General features: G+C 37.2%; 2 protein-coding genes across 3 annotated transcripts; one reads left to right on the top strand and one right to left on the bottom strand.

The window, feature by feature from the left end:
- Positions 1-3,105: 3,105 nt before the first annotated feature.
- LOC140161262 (F-box only protein 8-like) lies at positions 3,106-15,721 on the bottom strand. 2 transcript variants are annotated; one of them, XM_072184727.1, is made up of 6 exons: positions 15,544-15,721; positions 9,316-9,570; positions 8,641-8,767; positions 7,430-7,548; positions 4,966-5,150; positions 3,106-3,685 (listed from the first exon to the last, which is right to left on the bottom strand). In XM_072184727.1, exons 2-6 carry the CDS (start codon positions 9,549-9,551, stop codon positions 3,489-3,491), a joined length of 864 nt encoding a protein of 287 aa, XP_072040828.1. In that variant the 5' UTR covers positions 9,552-9,570; positions 15,544-15,721; the 3' UTR covers positions 3,106-3,488. The 2 variants fall into 2 exon arrangements, with proteins under 2 accessions (XP_072040828.1, XP_072040827.1); XM_072184726.1 differs by having other exon boundaries at positions 9,316-9,753; positions 15,544-15,720.
- Positions 10,560-11,399, top strand: LOC140160202 (uncharacterized). Its single transcript, XM_072183480.1, has one exon. It carries the CDS (start codon positions 10,560-10,562, stop codon positions 11,397-11,399), a length of 840 nt encoding a protein of 279 aa, XP_072039581.1.
- Positions 15,722-20,381: the final 4,660 nt, after the last annotated feature.

Below are 20,381 nucleotides of genomic sequence, written 5' to 3'. Positions count from 1 at the left end.
GAAGAGTCACAGCACAGCAGTTTATCACTTCCGCTCCAACAACCAACCTGGCCACATCATATGTTGGGGAAATTTACCAGACCAGCCTCAAAGGTTTTGCACTTGGGCACAAAGTTGGCTACTCCAAGGTATATCATCTTTAATTCAGAGGGCATATTTATTTGTAATTTAAAGAAAAGCCATCCACTACAATAATAATTTCATTTGAATAAACACAGCAGTACGTGATCGTATTTCAAAGGACATAATGTTTGCGACATGAAAATACTAATCAGAAATACCAACCAATCAGGAGTGAGCTGGATTCAATCACTTTCAGTCACAGGTGTGTGCACGAGCATACGTCACACAGTTTACGCGGGTGTTATCATGATGTGTTCATTCAAATAAAATTCTTATTGTAGCAGACAGGAATAATGTGGGTTCAGCTCTGAAATATGCAAAAGCTCTTTACTTTATTTCACCTTGAATTTGGTAGTGACAGCAGTGTATTCACGGTTGCACCACCAAGAAACCACCCTTATGAGTGTATATATACACTCTGCAGCGTTAGGTTTACATGTGAGATTCCATATTGCAACCACAGCAAATTGGGCACCAATGTCACTACCAAACTTGAGTATACATGATTCTTCTTTTATAAAAACTGTGTCAAGTTAAACAATAAGTTTAGAGCTTATAGAAAAGAACTGATAGGTTTGTAGAATAGCTACACACAGAGATGACAGTCTAATAAGCTATTCCTGTTGAAATGGATATACATGTACCTACACATGACTTTAATCTCCCACACAGGGAGTATAAATTTCAAATGGAATCACCCATTCAGGTAACCACATTTGAAATTCACATTCCCTGTGTGGGAGATTAAGGTCTTGTCTTCCATAGGGGGTGTATGGATTTCATCTATAATAGCCCATTACAAAGCTTTTTTGATGGTAACACAAAATTAGAAAAATTTAATCTCTAACTTTTGGTTTGATACAATGCAACCATAGAATTATCAGTAACTATTATCAGTTACATCATTTCAACATCATATGGCCACATTGATATCAAGAAACTTAACATTACTGCATAGAAATAAAATTCACTTTTTGTCACAAAGCACATACAAAAAATCTATTAAATATCACATTAACATTGTAAATTCTTTAAATAGTAGACTTTTTATAGACAGCTCATAAAAATGGAAAACTGAATAAAATGATTTTCATTGCAGAGATGATACATAGCCACCATAAAGCTGTTACAGAGTTAAGGTCGAGATATAGTTTAAAGTCTTACCATGTTTTTTTTGGTAAACCTTTTGGCATTTTCCCATTGCAACAGACACAGGGGTAAATTTTCCGCTCCACAAATAATTTCTGCAGTGTTTTCTGCAGTGGTATATGATGAAAAGAAGAATGCAGCCCTGAACAAAGCATATCATTTGAGTGGAGCTAAGAACCAGAAATTGGGCGGAGAACCCAATTAGCTGTGGAGAACCGAAAACAAATGTCTGTCACAGCGGGAAAAAAGCCCCCTAAAATGCCAATCTATATATGGGTCTTAAAGACATTTTGTTATACCACTATCACATAACATCATAGCCTTGTCCGGGGTGATTTTATTAGGCTTGTACAAAAGGCTTGCTTCCTATGTTACACAGATGTATAATAATATGCCACCCAAATTTATCATTCAAGCATGAGAATGGAGTCAATGGACATCCATGGCAAAACCTAAAAGTGATGGAAAACCTGAAAAAAGAAATTGAGAAAAATACCCCCAAAAAAGGCTGAAAATAAATAAAATCCATATATTTTGGTAACATAAAAATGTGAAGTCAGATAAAGTCTAGAAATTCTCATGCCTGATAATTCAAACTACTATAAAACTACAAATATTTTCATATCATCATTCTATAAATTGACACTATAATACAATGGATTTCTATGACACTACAGACAACTGTTTCCATAAGATTAAGTATAAGATTTACAACCTCAAGTGTCAAGGGGGGGGGGGGCAAAATTAGTCACTTTTTATGCCTTTTCAGCCCATGATTGGCAATTTAGGCCAAATGCCCCATATGAAAGATTTTATCAAACACATGCATCTTGCTATAATTTTTTTTAATCACAAGAGGGAGCTATAACAATTTTTCTATTGGTTTAGTAAATGCAAAATCTGTCTCAATTTACTACAATTTAATATATCATCAAGGTGCAATTTGAGAATCTGAACATTTGAACAACATTTATGACCACTCACATCTATCACCTATAATAATACAAATTTCATCATGTTAAGGTGGTACTACACTTCATGATAAATTTGTGACTATTTTGCATTTTCTCCCAAAATAATAACACACTGGTAACAAAAGTTATGTATATTATAGGGGCAAGGAATCCAGTAACTACACTGGAATTTCAGTGACTCAAGACAAGCGGTACATTATTTATGATAAGAAAAGAGGTACCGCTAGAATGTACCGCATTTCTTAACATATATAATGAACCACTGAAATTTAAGTGAAGTAATTGGATTCTTTGCTCCTATAATATACATAACTTTTGTTACCAGTGTGTAGTTATTTTGTTAGAAAAATGCAAAATTAGTCATAAAATTGATCAGGGGGTGTAGTACCACCTTAAGTATGTAGTACAGTAAAAGATTTCAAGCAGTGTTATGCAATGAGTATTTCTCACAGCAAATCATGATTTAAAGACAATTTCCCAGTTTTCTAGTTATGGCTTTGCTTCCAACATGCAGCAAAGTGTTTTCCAGTCCTCACAGTATTTGCTTGCATAAGCTGATTTTTCAAGGAAACAATGAAATTTTAGCATTTGCTGAATTAAATTGTACCATTGGTTTCACTATAAGAAGTATAACCAAACAATTTAAAATCCCAATGCTAATTTGATTCATCTACACTGCTCACAAAAAGCATGGTTACAAACTAACACCCAACCAGACAATGTAAGAGTTCACTGAGGAGGCAAATTTGTTCTGTGCATTTTGATACACTGACTTGTCACAATGTGATTTAATCTCTTCAATTTGTATCTATTTAATTGACAATCTGGAGTTTCAAAAATTGCAATTATTTGGGATGAACACTGTGCAAAGCCTCTTCAACCATCAAGATGCACTGAACCCATTTCAAATGGGACACAGAAGTAATTTGGAGTAGCGAATAGTGCAATTGGCAGTTTAAAAATCTTGCCTTTTATCATGTAAATTGCCATACCTTGCTCAAATCAAGTGAGTGAGTGAGGTTTCAAAATATCAAAATAAGCAGAACAAATTTTCCCATCTGATGAATTTATGGATTTTCTCATTTAGTGTTATCTCTTATTAAGAATAATGATACTTTTTGTGAGCAGTTATATATATATGACAAAGTCCCCAAATTGGTGAAATATATTGAAGGAAACATTAATGACTGTAGTGTCACAATTTGCACAAGACCCACACAAGGCCATAAAAGATTTGTGATTTTACCATCTCTCTGGAGCGATATGTCCAAGCAGGTAGATGTTATCGTAGAGATGACCAGAAAGCTCATCGTTTGCCTCTTGTGTCGCGTGTCTCACGTTGCGAATGAATTCACGTTTAGACATCTTGTTTTTGACATGGGGACTTGTGAGGTCCACTGAGAGTAAAATGAGAGAATAGCACAAGATGCATATCCCATCTGTGGATGAAAAGAAAAGAAAACTTTGAATTTGTACAATCAACATTAAAACCTTTGTTCACCAGAGTGATATAAAGATTTGAATTAAATGTGAGAGAAAAGAAGTTCTAATAGCAAGCAATAAAAACTAAAACTGGGAGAATTGTTTGAGGAGTGAGGACAATCAGAGAATTTTATCTTTCAATGGAGTGTCAGGTGTTTGGATGTTTAATTTGCTCTTTGCATTTACTTTCATCATCTTCCAGTGTAGTGCAAACTTCATTTAGTTGATGATTCTAGCACATAACGTCAACTTGATGCATGCTCGGTTCAAACAACATTTAATGTAATTTGGTGCCCGCTTGAAGATGTTTGTAGAAGCTTGGATTGATTCCTGGAGACGATTTTATTCCCAGTATGAAGTATGATATTACTGAACATGGAATGCAGAAATTCTCTGATGAGAATAACATGTGGTTTTTTGACACCATACTTGAGATGTTGATAACTACCATGTCACACTGATCTTATACAGCATAGCAAGTCTAGTGTCTGCTTGGAGAGTTGTTGTACCAGAGCACCAATATTTAATCTCCAGCAGTAGTTGTTCAAAGTAAATCTGACAGCAGACTTTGTTAAGGATACTATCGGTTTTTTTTAATGATAAGCTTTAAAGCAGCTAATATAACTTTCAATGGACAATCTGAACATCCATTATCAATATTATAATCATGGACGAAAGAGATAACATACCGTGTACAACCTGTCAAAGTCTCAGCATCACCCGATAATGAGGGTGATTGTTCCATGAAATGCGATAGGCAAAATTGCTACGCACTTACCGCATATTTTTACGGTCTATCGCATAATCGCGAAGGCACACAACGCAAAGGCACGCAACGCTGGCGTGATTGTTAAATCGAACAATCGGCCCTCATGAATACGCGAGAATTCACAGCATACAATGCACAGGGACATTGACTGGTTGTACACGGTATACTTACAATTTCACAAGGCTAAGGTTTCAAAAGTTCTGCTATCTCAACAAATTTTAAAAGAAGAAAACAGGAAAGGAGATCCCACCCAGGAATATGACCAACTTGCAAAGAAGATCAATCGCAATCTGTCTAATAATGAAGCTCTAGTGGCATGGCTCACAAACCTGAGGTCCTGGATTTGGTTCACAATGGGAATTGTTTCCCGTTTCTTCATTTAAAATTAGTTATAAACAGCAAACTTTGTGGAATGTGTTACCATTACCTTTGTTAAATCCACAGGTTTTGTTATGATAGATTACTTACCCTTAGTAAGCCCACAGTTTGGATTGCAGTTGATAAACCTTTGAGCAAACATATCAAGAAGTGTTTGAAGCTGCTGTGTGTTGTGACCAGGTGATTGAATATTGGAGAAGAATCCCCTCAAGGCATTGGGTAAGAACTTATTGGCATAGGTCTCCAAGGAAACAAGCTCCTCCAAGATGTCATGTCTGACGATTCAAAAGGAACAACAGGTTATGTTTGATAGGGCTGGGTAAAATTATATATATGTGACCAGCAATTTTAAGCAATATCAAAAGGACACACCAACATACTCTTTATTTTTGTTAGCACAAGCCAAAAAATATTTTCATTTACCTCAAGTACATTACACCTAGGTTTCATTATCATTGAGGTACAGGACTTTTTATTTTTTCGGAGAAGAGCAGGTAGGGTAACTACTTGATTATATTTCTACATGTTCATACTACATACTCTGAAAATTTTAGAAAATTCGCACGGGTCCGTTTTTTTAAAAATCACATTTTGTTCCTAAAATGGGGTTATATCGCCCTCAACGGGCACTCTCTCCATAGGGCTACATGTAAAGACCAGTTATAGACAAATGGCCCTAAAATAAAACGGACTCGTGCGAATTTCCTCAAATTTGATGTAGATTTAAAATCTGGAATGTAATGCAAGTGATGTCGTTGCTGCTCTTCTAAATTCATTTTTAAAATGTCCGCCCCAGACCAAGGTGATTATAATAAGGGATAAAGATGCACGTGTCGTCCCAGTCCAGTACATGTTTGCTTTGGTTGACTGAATTAATTGCTCAAACAGAAAGGTATTTGTGATAGTATCAATTTATCTTGCACTATTGTTCAGACTATAGTATTATCTACTGACCACCGGAGGTCTGATGACCATTTTGTGTCCAGGTATATGGAAAGAGAGATGCATGTTCTGCCAGCAAATGCACCCTGTTCTTGGTCGATCCTTTTAACCCTTTTCGCCAGCCCATCGGGCTGGTACCCTGGGATGGGGTCAGTTTGCTCAAGAGATTAATTTTTATTGGTATTGGAATGACTTTTGTTTAAAACTTTTTGAGGTTGAATTTTTTTAAAAATATTTTAATTCGATTTGTAAGGAAAAGTAAGTATGTTTTGCCGTTTCAACGAACAAAACGTGAGTATTACCAAAGTTATGTTTGAACTAATTATGACTTTAAAAGTTCTAGGTATAGGCCTAAATGTAACAATAATAGTTAATATATAGCATCATATGGTCAGCAGAAGAAAATCTGACATCACCTATGATGTCATATCAGTGTCCTTGACCGGGGGCCCTTACTCCTTGACCACTGAACAGCGTGATATCATGTTGATAACAGATCTATAGAATCAAAATCTTCATCATATCCCGGATCATATCACAGATTCTCAACAATCTGTGATCATATGGACCATATTGATGTGAAAGTAGTTATCTATCATATCCTGTGTCGTTTTATGGATAAAAATGACTCAAAATGTTATTGATGAAATGGTTGCTATCATAAACATCAGTTTTGTCTTTTCAACGGGAAAAATCCGATGCAAAATAAAGTTTTTAGGGCCTAGCTATAATATGGGCATAATTTATGCATGTAGGCCTATAGTATTGAACAATGTACCCCATTTGACATGCACTTATAGATAAATAAATTGTCTTACTTATTAATTTAATAACTTCTTTATTATAAATAAAATGACACATAACTAGTTGATTCATAAAATTACATTCAACAAAATGATTGAAGAGAAAACCCACAAGGCACTAGGCAGACTGTTATAGAATGGAGTAGGTAAGATGCCATGTCCATAGCTTCGCAGGGAGTTTCCGACTAGCAATCAACATGATCAGCACATTCAGAAAAACACAGTTTAAGAGTGAAGATTGTAGTGAGTAACCAGTCCTTTATAAATGTGCTGGCCACTATCTATTATAATATAGTAGGCTTAAACTATACATTGCGAATTAATTAAGTTATTTTAAAATAAAATGTACATGTAAGTTAACTCAAACGGGCAGTGAATTTGTGAAGTGGTATATCGAAAGCAGTGAAATCGGACATTCCTAAGCGAAGATATTGAGTTCGTAAGTTCTGGTATTACAAAATTGGAAATTGAGATATCGTGGGTAAAAAGCTGAAAAGACAAAAAAAACAAAAAAACAACAACAACAAAAAAAAACAAAAAAACAAAAAACCAGACCAGAACAATTTGGAGTAATGAATTAAAAGAGTTGACATGAGATTAGGAATTAATGTTTTCTGCTGTTTCAGTGTGCATGTTCTCATCGTTGATGGTTTGGTGAACTGTCATGTAGATTTAAGCGTGATCCTAAAAATGCCTTTCACATTGACCAAAACTCATTACAAGACCTCTTCTACATTGAGGCTGGCTTTCCCTTTTAAAGGGAATTTTTATCTTGCTAAATTTACTATTACATTGTTGTTGTTTCTTACTTCTTTGCTAAGTAGTTTCTGACTTGCCACCTATCCAGTCTATTAGTTGTGTGTATAAATCTAGCTATGGAAACAGGTGTGTCTTCTATAATCCCTCGCTTGGTTAAATATTCAATGCCCTAAAGATTGGGAAGAAAAAATACCAAATGTTCAAGTTCAGTAGTTAACTTGGTACCTAATTATTAAGCTGTAACAAAAGGAAAGTAAGACACAATGAAAGTCTTAATTAGTGCTGACACAAACAATCAGTGGTATACTTTCCAAGTATATTTGAACTTGCCCTGTAGACATGTTGAGGGTATAGTGCAGAAAAGCCTATCTGCAATAGCTGCCAGGTGTCATGTGTACAATATAGAATGCAGAAATGGTTTAAAAATTGTCTATAGGGCAGCTATTACAGATTGGCCTTTCTTGCACCAAACCTTTGATGTATGTTACTTGATGAGAGAAATCTGCATGCAAGGATTTCAATACATGTTGTGTTTATCTCATGCGAAGAGGTGGTAAAGTTTGTTCGGCTTATATAAGGCGGGAAAAAATAAGACTCATAATACCGTGTATTGATATAGAATGGCATGCATGCAATTGGGTGCAATGCTTACGCTAGTTGTGTGTTGCGTAATGTGTTACTGGCGCACACTTATATAAATTTACGCGAGCGTGAGTTGGGACTTTATTGACTCGCGCAGTAATAAAAGCCGAATAATTTCTGCCTTATAAAAGCCGAACAAACTTTAGCAGTGGTGGAGGAGGAGTAAGAGGGGGAGAAGGAGGAGGAGCAAGAGCGAAGAGGAAGGGATAAAAAGGAAGAGGAAGTAGGGGTGCTTATAATGCTCATTGTTGATGTTGCTGCTAAAGATGATGCCCAACCTGATGATGACAAAGAATATGATGATGATACACCTATATATCTCAATCAAACCATTTTTTATTATGTCTGATGTCCACTATCAGTATTATAACTACTGGTTCATGCATATAATTCTCGGACACGACATGTACATTTGAAAGACGAGTGATCCCACAAGCATTCTACAAGTGAACAACATTGTAAACTGTGCACAACTCAAAAATATTACAATTAATGCTATATGTTATTACTGAGCAGCCAGTCGCCAAGGTCCTGTGCTTCTGGGAGGTACGCACACACATTAACACACAATGTCAGGCACGTTACAGACTTATGGTACACCTGTAGTAACATGACTCACCACGTCAGCATCCCCATTGAAGGTAAGAGTTCCTTCATCCAACTGCATAAAAAGTTCCATGAAGGAGAATCCAGGTTCATCCTTTCTCTCATATGCTGCCACCCAGCCCCAGGTAGCACGACACAGCCTGAGGAATCAATTATACAACCCATATTAGACATCAGTCAAGTTATCTCAATCAATATGGAGTTAGATTTCAATAATTTTCAAATTTGTTCAAATAAACAAGTAAGTGAAATTGGAGAGAGGTGAGAGGAAAGCCAATAAGGCCCATGAAACACCTCCCACCCCTTTAAAAATACTCAATATAAACAACAAAGATACAAATTACACATGACACAAAATATCACAAAAGGCATACCCAAAAATTCAAGTGTCATGAAATTAAATTTCCCTTGAGTTGGTTAAGGAAGTGTTTTACAGAATTTGATCACATTTAAAATATTTCTTGCCAGAGATTGGCAGAGAATTCCATTGTGACAGACATGTGTTTCTGATCGCCCAGTTTGAGAAAATCTTTCTTCAATTATAGCGAATGATGATGCAAGTTCAAGACCTAGTAACTTATCTTGCTTAAATCCAAATTTGTGAAAGCTTACCCATGGACACATTGTACAGTCATACATACAATTATATCTCGACTTACTTGTCTAGAGATAATTCTGAATTTCTTACCCCTGCCAGAGTAGTTCATCTTTAGCCATCTCCCTCCAGAAATCATTAACACACATGGCCAAACACAGCTCTGTAGGATTCAAATTGGATAGCACCATCATGGCCAACTCTGGTGGCATCTCTGCAAGATCTGGAAATTTCTGACCGGGATCCAGGAAACTTGGCAGCCGCCTTCGTGCCCGCATCGGAATACTGCCAGCATCGCTTCTCATGTAGAGTCTCATGGCCTGGCCCATTTTGGCAATGAATATTTGGCTGAGAAAATGAAGCAACTATAATATTGATATAGTTTACTTGACTTTTTTATGTAGTACCGTACATACAGTTTGAAGTCAATGCATAATGAGGATTTGGTGAGACTCAAACCAAAACCATGTTTTGATTTGTTTTCTTGTATGAGGTAGAGAAATCACATCTTTAGGCAGCAATTTTCTGCACCTGTAGAAATGAAATAGATGAGCAAAAGTTGATGAGAACTGTTTATAACCAAGGGTGAAAATAAGAGAGCCTGTACCAGGGGCAACTTTGGCAACAAAAATGGCTCCTGGTTCACCAAGATTTGGAGGAACCAGGGGCCATTTCCAATTACCAAGGGGTCAATAAAAATATAGATGTGCTGGATGAGTTAAATACGCACTAGTTGCTTTGCATTTTCTATTTTTGTTTCACTATGCAGGGGGCCAGTTTGAGATGGAACCAGGGGCCATTTCAGAGTTTTTTGGGGCCAAACGGCTCCCGTATCCCACTTAATTTCACCTTTGTTTATAACACAGAAAACAAGTTTACAGATAATCTTTTGGGCTTGGTATTTTTCCTTGGAAGATACCGCTCCCTCGGAAAAATACCTCAGCCCAAAACAAAACCCTCCGATTTCACACAATGACCTCAAAATAGACAGTGCGCAGTTATTATTGTCTAATCGATAATATTAATACGCTTTTTCAGATGGACCTGGCATTTTTTTCTGCCAGCAGCTCGACCCAAAACGTGTATGCATTTTAGTAAGGTAAATATCTACTTAGCCCTGCAAAAAGCCTTCGACAAAGTACCACACAAAAAGACTGTTGCAAAAACTAAAAGCTCACGGCATAGAAGGCCCAGTACTGAGATGGATACAAGCGTGGCTAGCTGATAGAAAACAGAGGGTAGTAGTTCAGGGAGCAAAATCCAAGACAAGTGATCATGATGTGTCAAGTTCAGTTGTACAGGGATCCGTCCTAGGCCCACTCTGCTTTCTCATATTCATGAATGACTTGGAGATAAATATCATCTCAGAGATCAGTAAATTTGCGGACGACACCAAGATGACAAGCAAGGTTGGCTCAGATGTAGAGATCCAGAAATTGCAAGAAGACTTAGACAAGCTCATGGACTGGTCGGACAAGTGGAAAATGAGCTTTAATGTAGACAAATGCTCAGTCATGCACATTGGACACAACAATCCACAACACCAGTACCAAATGAAGAATAAAGCGCTAGCAAATACAACAGAAGAAAAAGACTTGGGCGTCTGGACGGAAAATACACTCAAAGTAGGGAAACAGGTAGCGGAAGCAACCAAGAAGGCAAACAGAACACTAGGGATGGTAAAAAGAACATTCAAGTACAGGAGCAAGAGGATTGTTTTACAACTTTACAAGTCCCTCATCAGACCACATTTAGACTACAGTAAACAAGCCTGGCGACCATACCAACAGAAAGACATCAAGCTGCTTGAAGGTGTGCAGAGAAGAGCGACAAAGATAATACCAGAATTGAAATCCAAACCATATCACGAAAGACTCAAGGAACTGAATCTTATGACACTAGAAGATAGAAGGAGGAGAGCAGACTTGATCCAAACGTACAGAATATTCACAGGAATTGACTGTAACATAAAACCGACAGACATGTTCCAACTAGCAGAATACCAAGGTACAAGAGGCCACCCAATGAAACTTCAAAAACAACACATGAGAGTAGATACAAGACGCTACTTTTACAGCCAACGAGTTATAACAGACTATAGGCTACCCAATTCTACAGTGTTAGCTCCAACCATCAACGACTTCAAAAGCAAACTCCAAACCTTTTTGGGTTACTAAGGGCGAAAAGCCCACTCACCCAAGCCACATTATGACCCTCCCCTCCCCTAAAAAGGATCTCGCGACCAAGTGAGAAGAGGGAGGAATGGTGAGGCACTTCATGTAAGTTCATAGCTAAAGTAATATTTTCTCGATCATGAGAGCTCAATACATGTAGGCACACAATGACAACTGCGTCGGCGTACAACGCCTACCACACACGCTTTGGGTAGCGCTGCATTTGCTGTGCATGTGCGTGCACAATCGATTGCGCTATCGTGTCATCTTACTATAAATAGGCGAATGTTGTGAGTTTGTGGCGGGTTCCACGTAAAAGCTTCGTCAGTTTCGATCCAAATATCACCAAATTCAAACGGAAGATCGGGGAATATATGGGAACGTGTTTAAACTTTATTTGGTTGAAAACGGTCAAGAATTGGCTGCGAAAACAGTGAAAATATGGGTAAAAACGTTTTTTTTGTTATGAAAATCGGTGGCCAGCCTACGCGTCACTGCAGCTGGTCGGCAGCGCGTCGGCGCCGTGTGCGCAATGTGCACTATGCCAATGCACGCGTAAACGGCACAGAGCCACACGACTTGCGAGCCATGAGACCAGTGGACATGATAATACGGAAAGAAGGAAAAATAAAGGACAAAAAGGTACATGGACGGGTCACGGGATAACGGGTGAAAATGTCCGCAGACACGCTATGAGAGGACGTAATAAATACAGGAAAAAGGTGAGTGTTGTTACTGTTGTATAAACAACATGAAGCGGTACTATAAAGAAAAAGAAAATTAAAATAAGGACAAAAAAGGTACCAGTAGGCCTAATAGGCCAACGGGTTAAAGTAACTAAATGAAACGGGAACGAAACAAAGAAGGAAATAAACCAATCAGAAAATGTAAGAAGCTAAAATATCATCAGGAAATGTAAGAAGCTAAAATAATGAGAACAGAATTAAATAAAAAACACGGAAACGGGAAATCACAAGCAGCAAATAAAAAAAGAAGCTAAAAGGGAAATGTAAGAAAGAACAGCTTTAGAAAATAATGGGAACGGGGTTAAAATAACATGGAAACGGAAAATCACAAGCTTAGCAGAAGAAACTAAAAAAGAAAATGTAAGAAGTTAGAAGAGACAGATTTAGATAAATAAAATGTACCTTTTCAATGATTCTACCTGTTCAGTAATTCTTCCTGTTATAGTGAACGCTCCCATTTACTCATCTAGCGGGGACCCGCGCGAAGCGCAGGTATCCCGCTAGTTCCACTAAACTTGCAACATTACGCAGTGCACGCAGTACATTCATACTCTCATGAACGAGAAACTATTATTTTAGCTATAAATATTGTTAATCGTGTACTGTTAGCGAGATCAGCGCATACGATGATTTACGCATTTGTATCTGTTTGTGTGTGAAACTTAGTGAAAACAACTCACCATTTCTCATCCTTTCAAAACTCCAAATACAATAGGAAATTATTTTTACAGAGTTTAAAGATGGAATTTTCCGATTATGTAAAGTTTTCCACAAAAAAAGAACATTAAGCATGTTTTTTAAGGTCATGAACTTGTTGAAGTTCAGGAGTTACGACCGTAGCGACTTGATCGACGGGACGCCATTTTTTCGTCTGCTTGAAATTCACGAAATCTCGATTTGGATTTATCCACGAGACTCCACGAGACTTACCTGGATGATGTCATCATTTGATAGGGAATTTTGTGACCTTTGCACTCATACCAAACACGACGGGTTTGTTTTGGGGAAAGCCCTAATTTTTCAGTTTTTGAGGTCTATTTTTTAGGTGGTAAGATTTTCATGGTTTTTGGCGTAAAAAGTTGTTGAAATGGAGCAGAAGGAGGTCATTACACCTATATTACACCCATATAATATGACATTTTAGAGTATTTTAAAGATGTTTGTGCATGGTCATTCTTCTGCAGAAATCCATCGCGCATAGATGCGCAAAGGGAATTACTGTGATGACCTGTATTTGCAATTGGCCGTGAAAATACGACAATACGGGGAGAAGTGGTGAGGTGGCGGTGCACGTGCTGTTCCTGATCGGGCTGACGCCGGGGTGGGAGATGTAGCGCATATCGGGTCATGTCGTATGTGGTAAAATGCAAAATGCACACTTAATTCAAGTGATATTATTTTTGTTACTACTTTTAATCAACTCTATGATACTTTAAGAATTTGTATAATTTTTTTAAAAATTTTTTTTTCACTTCCTTTGTATTTTTTTTTTCAATACTAAAGTTGAGTAGTGCAGTGTCAGATGAGGTTGACAAGTAAACTAATGGCACTGGCAGAACATGTTCATGTGTCATATTAGATTATGATTACAATGTACATATTCATTTGTTTATTTTTTTAAATTTATTCCTTTATTCATTCATTCCTAAATTTACTTGTTTATTTACTGCCCTTTACATTGATACCAGATTTGTAAGTGTTACTTGTAAAAATATTCAAGTGCTAGACAAATAAATCCAGGGTACCACAAACAAAAAATGACAGACAAATTCCGCTACCCTTCACAACTTCAAATAGGTATAACTCCCCCATACTTTGAGCTATAGAGCTGTTTTTGGTACCATTGTCTAAGTTTCTTAAAGGAGTATTTCGTGATCCTAGCATCCTCTTTTATGACATTTTTCAGTACATATCCACGAAAAAAGCATATTCCCAAAATGTCAGTTGATTCCGATATTATGCTTATGCGAGTTATGCATGATTATGTGTATTACACTGCTCCATAGACAATACGTTGTAATTTCGTTCTGGTGCACCAGAACGAAATTCAAATTTCACGATATCTTTGCTAAACGAATTAATCTGCAAGAAATATTTTGTACATAAACATTATGTAGCCAGAGGTTTCCAGTGATATAAAAATCTCAACTTTTTTGAGAAAAGTGGGGATGAGGCTGTGGATCACGGCGTGCCCCTTTAATGCTCTTTACAGTGATACCAAATTCATACATGCTCGCTATATAACGGCGCGCGTGATTGGTCGAGAGCCGGGCATAAACAGCGTTTATGCCCGGTGGCCCGGATGTGCGATCTCGGGGTAATGAAAACGAAGGAAATTTATCGTTTTTATGATGTTCCTTGTTAGGCTAATGAAAGTCAATGTTATGTTTAGCGTCACCCGCCCGCGTTTGGATTTTCTGGCCGCGTTTGTGATGCCAAAATCCCAAAACAATTCATTATTTTGTATTTTGTACACAATTAGTTTCCAGTGGGGACACAAGCACAAATGCCAATGATAAATCAACCTATTCCAACATAAAAAAGAACTAAAAACAAGATTCTGTCATCAAATTGGACTATAATTGGCCATGACCCCAAGGAGGGCTGGTTTGGGACCAATAATGTGGACAGTCATTTAACAATTTATGGCCTTTTAACTGGTAAGAGAGCTGGTATAAATACCTGGATGGTGAAAAATATTTTAATACAAATTTGTTGGTTCATATGCCTTCAAAAAGGCCTACTGTTGATTAGAGTTGTTTTAATAGAATATTGGAGGGTATATAGTGCGACAAGTGTTGATGAAGTGGCTGCTATTTTGTAATTAATGAAACGCTGCAAAATAATGAATAATGAATAATGAAAAAGTTGCCTCATTGTGGATTGAAAAAAATGTTACGCTAAACATAACATTGACTTTCATTAGCCTTTAATATCTTTTGTTATTATTTTGATGAAATAAGAATCACAAAATGTTCTGGTATGTATGAAGGGGTTCATTCATATATTTTCATGACTAAGCGGTTTTTTTATGCCCTCGGGCAAGCGCCCCTCGGGCATAAACAACCGCTTAGTCATGAAAATATATGAATGAACACCTAATTTGTAGATGTTCCTAGAATAAACCTAACAAGTGTTGTCCTCGCTAGTACTGTGCTATGTGCTGAAATGTCATGAACAATCTAATATTAAATATAGACACTGGCTTACATTTAATTCATTATATACTCTAAAACATCCGCGAATCGAGATGTTATTGCCAAAAGAACTTGTGCAAATTTCATGTTGAACTTTTTGCATGACATTTGGATGATCCAAGCCTTCATAATTCGGCAGCAATGTCAAGTACGCAAAATGTCATAACAGCACAAAAACACCTCAATTGCTTGCATAAAACTTACATTTAAAGCTCATCTGTGAGGTGCGTTGGAAAGCTTACGTCTCTGTGACCTTATTCATAAGTACTGCAACCTATAATACTGTGAGATATCTAGAGATTCAGCCAAAATATATTTCTTCGGCGATTTCATCTCTTCCTGCCCTTGATGTAAACATTGATGGCTACTCCTCTTATCGCCAAACGGCAAGAGTTTCTAGAATGCTGCTAAGATAAGAAAACTTTTAATGCTAATTTATTGCACATTCTAGGGAAGCGTGGTTACCTTTTTTTTTTAAATAGCCGAGTGAGAGGGTTTTCAATGAAATATTTTTTGTGTCAAAATTGAAGCATCCTATGCCCGGATCCTATGTATAAAAGAATATATGAATATTTACTGCACATCATATATAACGATTCGTGATACCCAATTGTGGCACATTTGATGTCGTTTAAGAGGCAGAGAATTTTATATCAATTTTAGGGAGCGATCGTTATTTATGGCAGGGGGGGATGGGTAAATTTAGGGGGGGACACGAAATGTTTTTTTGTGGTTTTGAGGGGGGAACCTGAAATTTTTAGTTGAACCAGGAGGGGGGGTTGTTAAATTTTAAATGGAGAAAATTGGGAAAACAAGGGGGAACGCGAAAATTTTGAGCGGACGCGAGGGGGGAACGCGAAATTTTTGTCGATATTTTTGCCAAAACACCCATCCCCCCCCCTGCCGTAAATAACGATCGGTCCCTTATATAGGCCAAAATGTTTTTTTAATTGAGCAAGAATAAGGATCGAAAAAACGTTGAAAATTCTATGTAAAAATTACATTAGACCCCACCAAAGATTACTGTTTCCTTTTTATGGTAATCTAATCTTTTATTTCCTGAAAAAAAAATTGGGGTCTAATGTGGATTTTTTAAATAAATGATAAAAACATCGAACGTGTATTCAAGAAAAATAGCTAAAGATGGTAGGCTGACTGGGCTCCATACATCGCAACCGACGCGATGTACAGAGCACGTGGCTGAAATCAAAATCGATTTATGTGTATCTATAGTACCCTCGTATTAATTGTCTGTATGCGCTTGAGAATTCAACAATATAAATAATGGTAGCTCTATTATAATACACATTAATGTTTTAAGCCGGGGTTTTAAGCAGATAAAATTCCAAAATATGGTATGTTTTCTGTCTTTGCTTGTCACGTGGTATGTTGAAGTAATGAAGTTTGAATTTTCACAATGACACCAATAAGTCCTCGTGGCCGAGCGGTCTAAGGCACTGGTGATATGATATGTCGATACTGTATACATGATAGCGGCGCAGTGCAGCGTGGGTTCGAGCCCCGCCTCTGCAGAACTAAATTTCCTTTTTTTTAAATTTCATATTATGTTAGGGAAATGTGGCTGGGAGAATGTATGTATGGCGAAGAGTGGTGTGATTGATGACATTCATGCAAATGACGTGGAGCCCGTTGCCAGTTTATATGGTTACAGCAACAATAACCTGAATCAAAAGTACAGAAATCCCTATAAACAAGGAAGTACATGACCAAATAATCATGATCATACAATGTAGGGCCTATATAATTATTATTCCACCCCCGGGATTACACCACAAGAATAAATAATACAATAAATTATAATGATTTAGTAAAAGCTATTTATGATTATTTTGAGGAGCCAGATTCTGACTTTGGGGGGGGGGGTGCATAATATCAGGTGCATTTTCAGGGGCTGGCATTTTCTTTGGAAGAGGGTCCCAAATATGTCGGTGACCGGAGTCAATTTTTTTATGACTCCCCTAACGCCAAAAAAATTTTTACGACCCCCTATCTTGGGTCAACATTTTTTATGACCCCCCCCCCTTCCACCTACACAGACTCAATAAAAATCATTAATTGCCGGAACTACGGCAAAAACTATCGTGCCAAAACTTAAGAGTGAAAAAGTGTGAGGAGCGTGTTAAAATGTTTATTGTAAGTGTAAAGGGGCGTGTGGAGCGCGTAAAATTTTTTGAGTCACCAGCCCTTAATAATCCTATAACCCCCTATTTTGGGTGTTAAAAAAATTATAACCCCCCTATTTTGGGTCTGAAAATTCTGTGACCACCCTGTATTTTTGGGACCCCCCTTCCGAAGAAAATGCCAGCCCCCTCAGGATGGGAGGACTTTGGGGAAACTTTGAGTGATCTTGAACCAATGTTGGTGACTTGAGGTGGAACTTCAAGATAATACAAAAACCCAAAGACAAAAAATCTGGCCCTGCTATTTTATTATTTGCAATTTTGCTTTTAATATTGTCACAGACTGAAGCAAAACTGTAAAAAAAACCAAGAAAAGCAAAATAACTCCAACTAATGTAGTGGTTCTGTTCTCACGCTTTGCACCAGTGAGGTCCCGGCTACCGCCAAACCCTGGCCATTCCCAGACATTTAGTGGCCATACTCACTTTCCCTGGTTTCCTACCCACTTGGAGGTGACATGTAGTTTTAAAAGACCCCCTTTTTTTTAACATCGCTGTCATATGCACCCAAAGACTCCATATTTTGTTATGAGCACATGCTCTATCACCCAAAGTCCCTTATTTTTCCTTCGATCTGTCACCAAAAGATCCATATATTTTCATTTGAACAGCAACGAGTCCTCTATTACTGATTCTGTTACTTCTTTTGAAATAATAAAGCAATATGAAGCCATTTAGAACTAGAAAATCAATTTTCTGGGCTTCTTTTGGCTCTCACCCAGACTCCATAAAAGGTTGTATCACCCAACAACGCCCCCTAATCCAAACGGTCCGTTTCTCACCCAATGACCCCAAATTTTGTACATTATACTCTCACCGAATGTCGAAAATCATGCTCTCACTCATTGACCCCATAATTTTTATATTTCGCTCACCCTGAATGCCCCTTACTGTGAAAGTGCCAGCCCTATAAGTGTCCCACCCCTCGGGTTTCTTACAGGTTCTCCTGTTTTCTCTTGCATCTAAAACTGGCTTCCTTCCCCGAGTATATTGATCTGCCTTGCCGTATAGAATATGATAAATAAATACAGCACAAATGGTCTGAACTGGCAAGTGCCAATAAATCCAAATACCCAACCCACTCATTCTGTGGGCAGTGTCTTAAAAATTGAAGTGGAAAGACCTGTGGGAAAATTACAGGTCATATATATTTGTCATCCTAATCTTTCACCTTGTTTTAACCAGTCATTAGCACAATACCACCAAGCCCTATTGACTGGTTAAAATCGGTGAAAGATTAGGACGATGGCCTGTGAGTTTGTTTTTCATTTTTAACAAGTCTTTCTGCTTCAGATTTTTTAAGGCACTGTCCCCATATTTTTTATTTTAAAACTGAATTGTTTAAAAAATATTTTTAACTATGTTCGCAAGTTCTGATTTTTTAAAATGATTTTCAAGCTTTCAGTGATTTTTTAGGGTTATTCAGCTTTAGGAAAAGAAAAGAAAATCTGGACCAACCGATCCTACTTGGCAAGTCTGTCTGCCTCTAGAACAGGTTGTTTGCTCATCCCCTTATGCCTAAAAACATTCCAACTTACTTGAAGTCAGTAATATACACAACTAAAATAGACGAATAGACACTGAATTTTCTATTTCTTGAAAGGTTTGAACCTGATTCTCCAGGTACAATTTTATTACAGCTTTTAAAGCACATGTACACAAAAGCAAATAAAGTTAAAATATATACCATATTTGACGTAATTAGCATCACAGCTATAGAAATGTCCAAGTGACAACTGTGTCCCCTCCGCTTTTCATGCACCTGCACCTATACAACTAAATTCTGTCAAATGTCCAACTAATATCACAATCTAACATTCAGGCTTAGGATTAGGCCTCAAAATACCAGCAAAACATTTATACGACTTGATCCCACTGCAATTTTTAAAACAAAATAGGAATAAACTGTATTTATTTTAGTATTACCATAAAAATCCAGTTTTGATATACACATTAGATTTATATTCTGATTGTTCATATTGATTGTTATTTTTTAGCATGTCATTATAGAAAACAACACACTGATCGCTGCATTTGTAATGTATATGTTAGTAAATTCCTTATTTGTGACATGATCTGGTCCATGGGGGCCAAAGGCGGGATATTTGAGAGTGAGATAAAGGTAAAAATATGGTGTAAAAAACAATAAAATAAATAAGAAAATAACCATCAAAAAACTTCATAACTTTAGAACCAAGTATGCTAGACCTTTGGTGTTTTCAGTAAATAATAGCCTATTGTATGTGTAATGTAATAATTATAGTAACTCAATTGTCAAAAATGCCTCCTTTGGCCCCCTATGGAGCTGATCGTGTCACATTTTGACTTTCATTTTTGACTTTTATCCGTTAAAGCCCCCACAAATGGCGCTAATTAGGTCAAATACGGTACATGTATATAAAGTTGGTTTCACCTGCAATAATACACTTCAGCATAAAAAGACTTATTAAAGTAAATATATTATATATAACATTATATTTTCATGTTATCAAATCCCTTCGTAAGTCCAATAACTGTTTGATGTAATACCCATCTGGTCTAACTAATAGCCATTTGTTCCAATACTCAATTAGTCTAACAAGCATTTAGTCTAACTAACCAATTATTGGTCTATTAACCGATTGGCCTAATAGCACATGTGAGGCTGAATAGGCGCAATAAGATTACTACACATACTGTCAGCAGGGGCGGATCCAGGAATTTTCAATAGAGGGGCGCCGAGCCCACACAAAGTCAGGCACCGCTCTGCAAAAATACATTAAGTCGGGCGCCGCTTTGCAATAAATAGAGGGTGCGCCCTCCTCTATATCCGCCCCTGGTGAGTGTAAGGTCATAGTCCAGG

This window comes from Amphiura filiformis, chromosome 9 (genome assembly GCF_039555335.1).
Source record: "Amphiura filiformis chromosome 9, Afil_fr2py, whole genome shotgun sequence".
Classification (NCBI taxonomy): domain Eukaryota; kingdom Metazoa; phylum Echinodermata; class Ophiuroidea; order Amphilepidida; family Amphiuridae; genus Amphiura; species Amphiura filiformis.
Note: the sequence above shows the minus strand (reverse complement) of the source record. Positions and strands in the feature narration are given on the sequence as shown.

Coding starts and splice junctions, on each gene's coding strand:
- LOC140161262 (XM_072184727.1), bottom strand. CDS start 9,551: ATGGGCCAGGCCATGAGACTCTACATGAGAAGCGATGCTGGCAGTATT. Junction 8,768..9,315: donor GATGAACTACTCTGGCAGGG/GTAAGAAATTCA, acceptor TTGATTCCTCAG/GCTGTGTCGTGCTACCTGGG. Junction 7,549..8,640: donor TCAATGGGGATGCTGACGTG/GTGAGTCATGTT, acceptor CCCAATCTTTAG/GGCATTGAATATTTAACCAA.
- LOC140160202 (XM_072183480.1), top strand. CDS start 10,560: ATGAATGACTTGGAGATAAATATCATCTCAGAGATCAGTAAATTTGCG.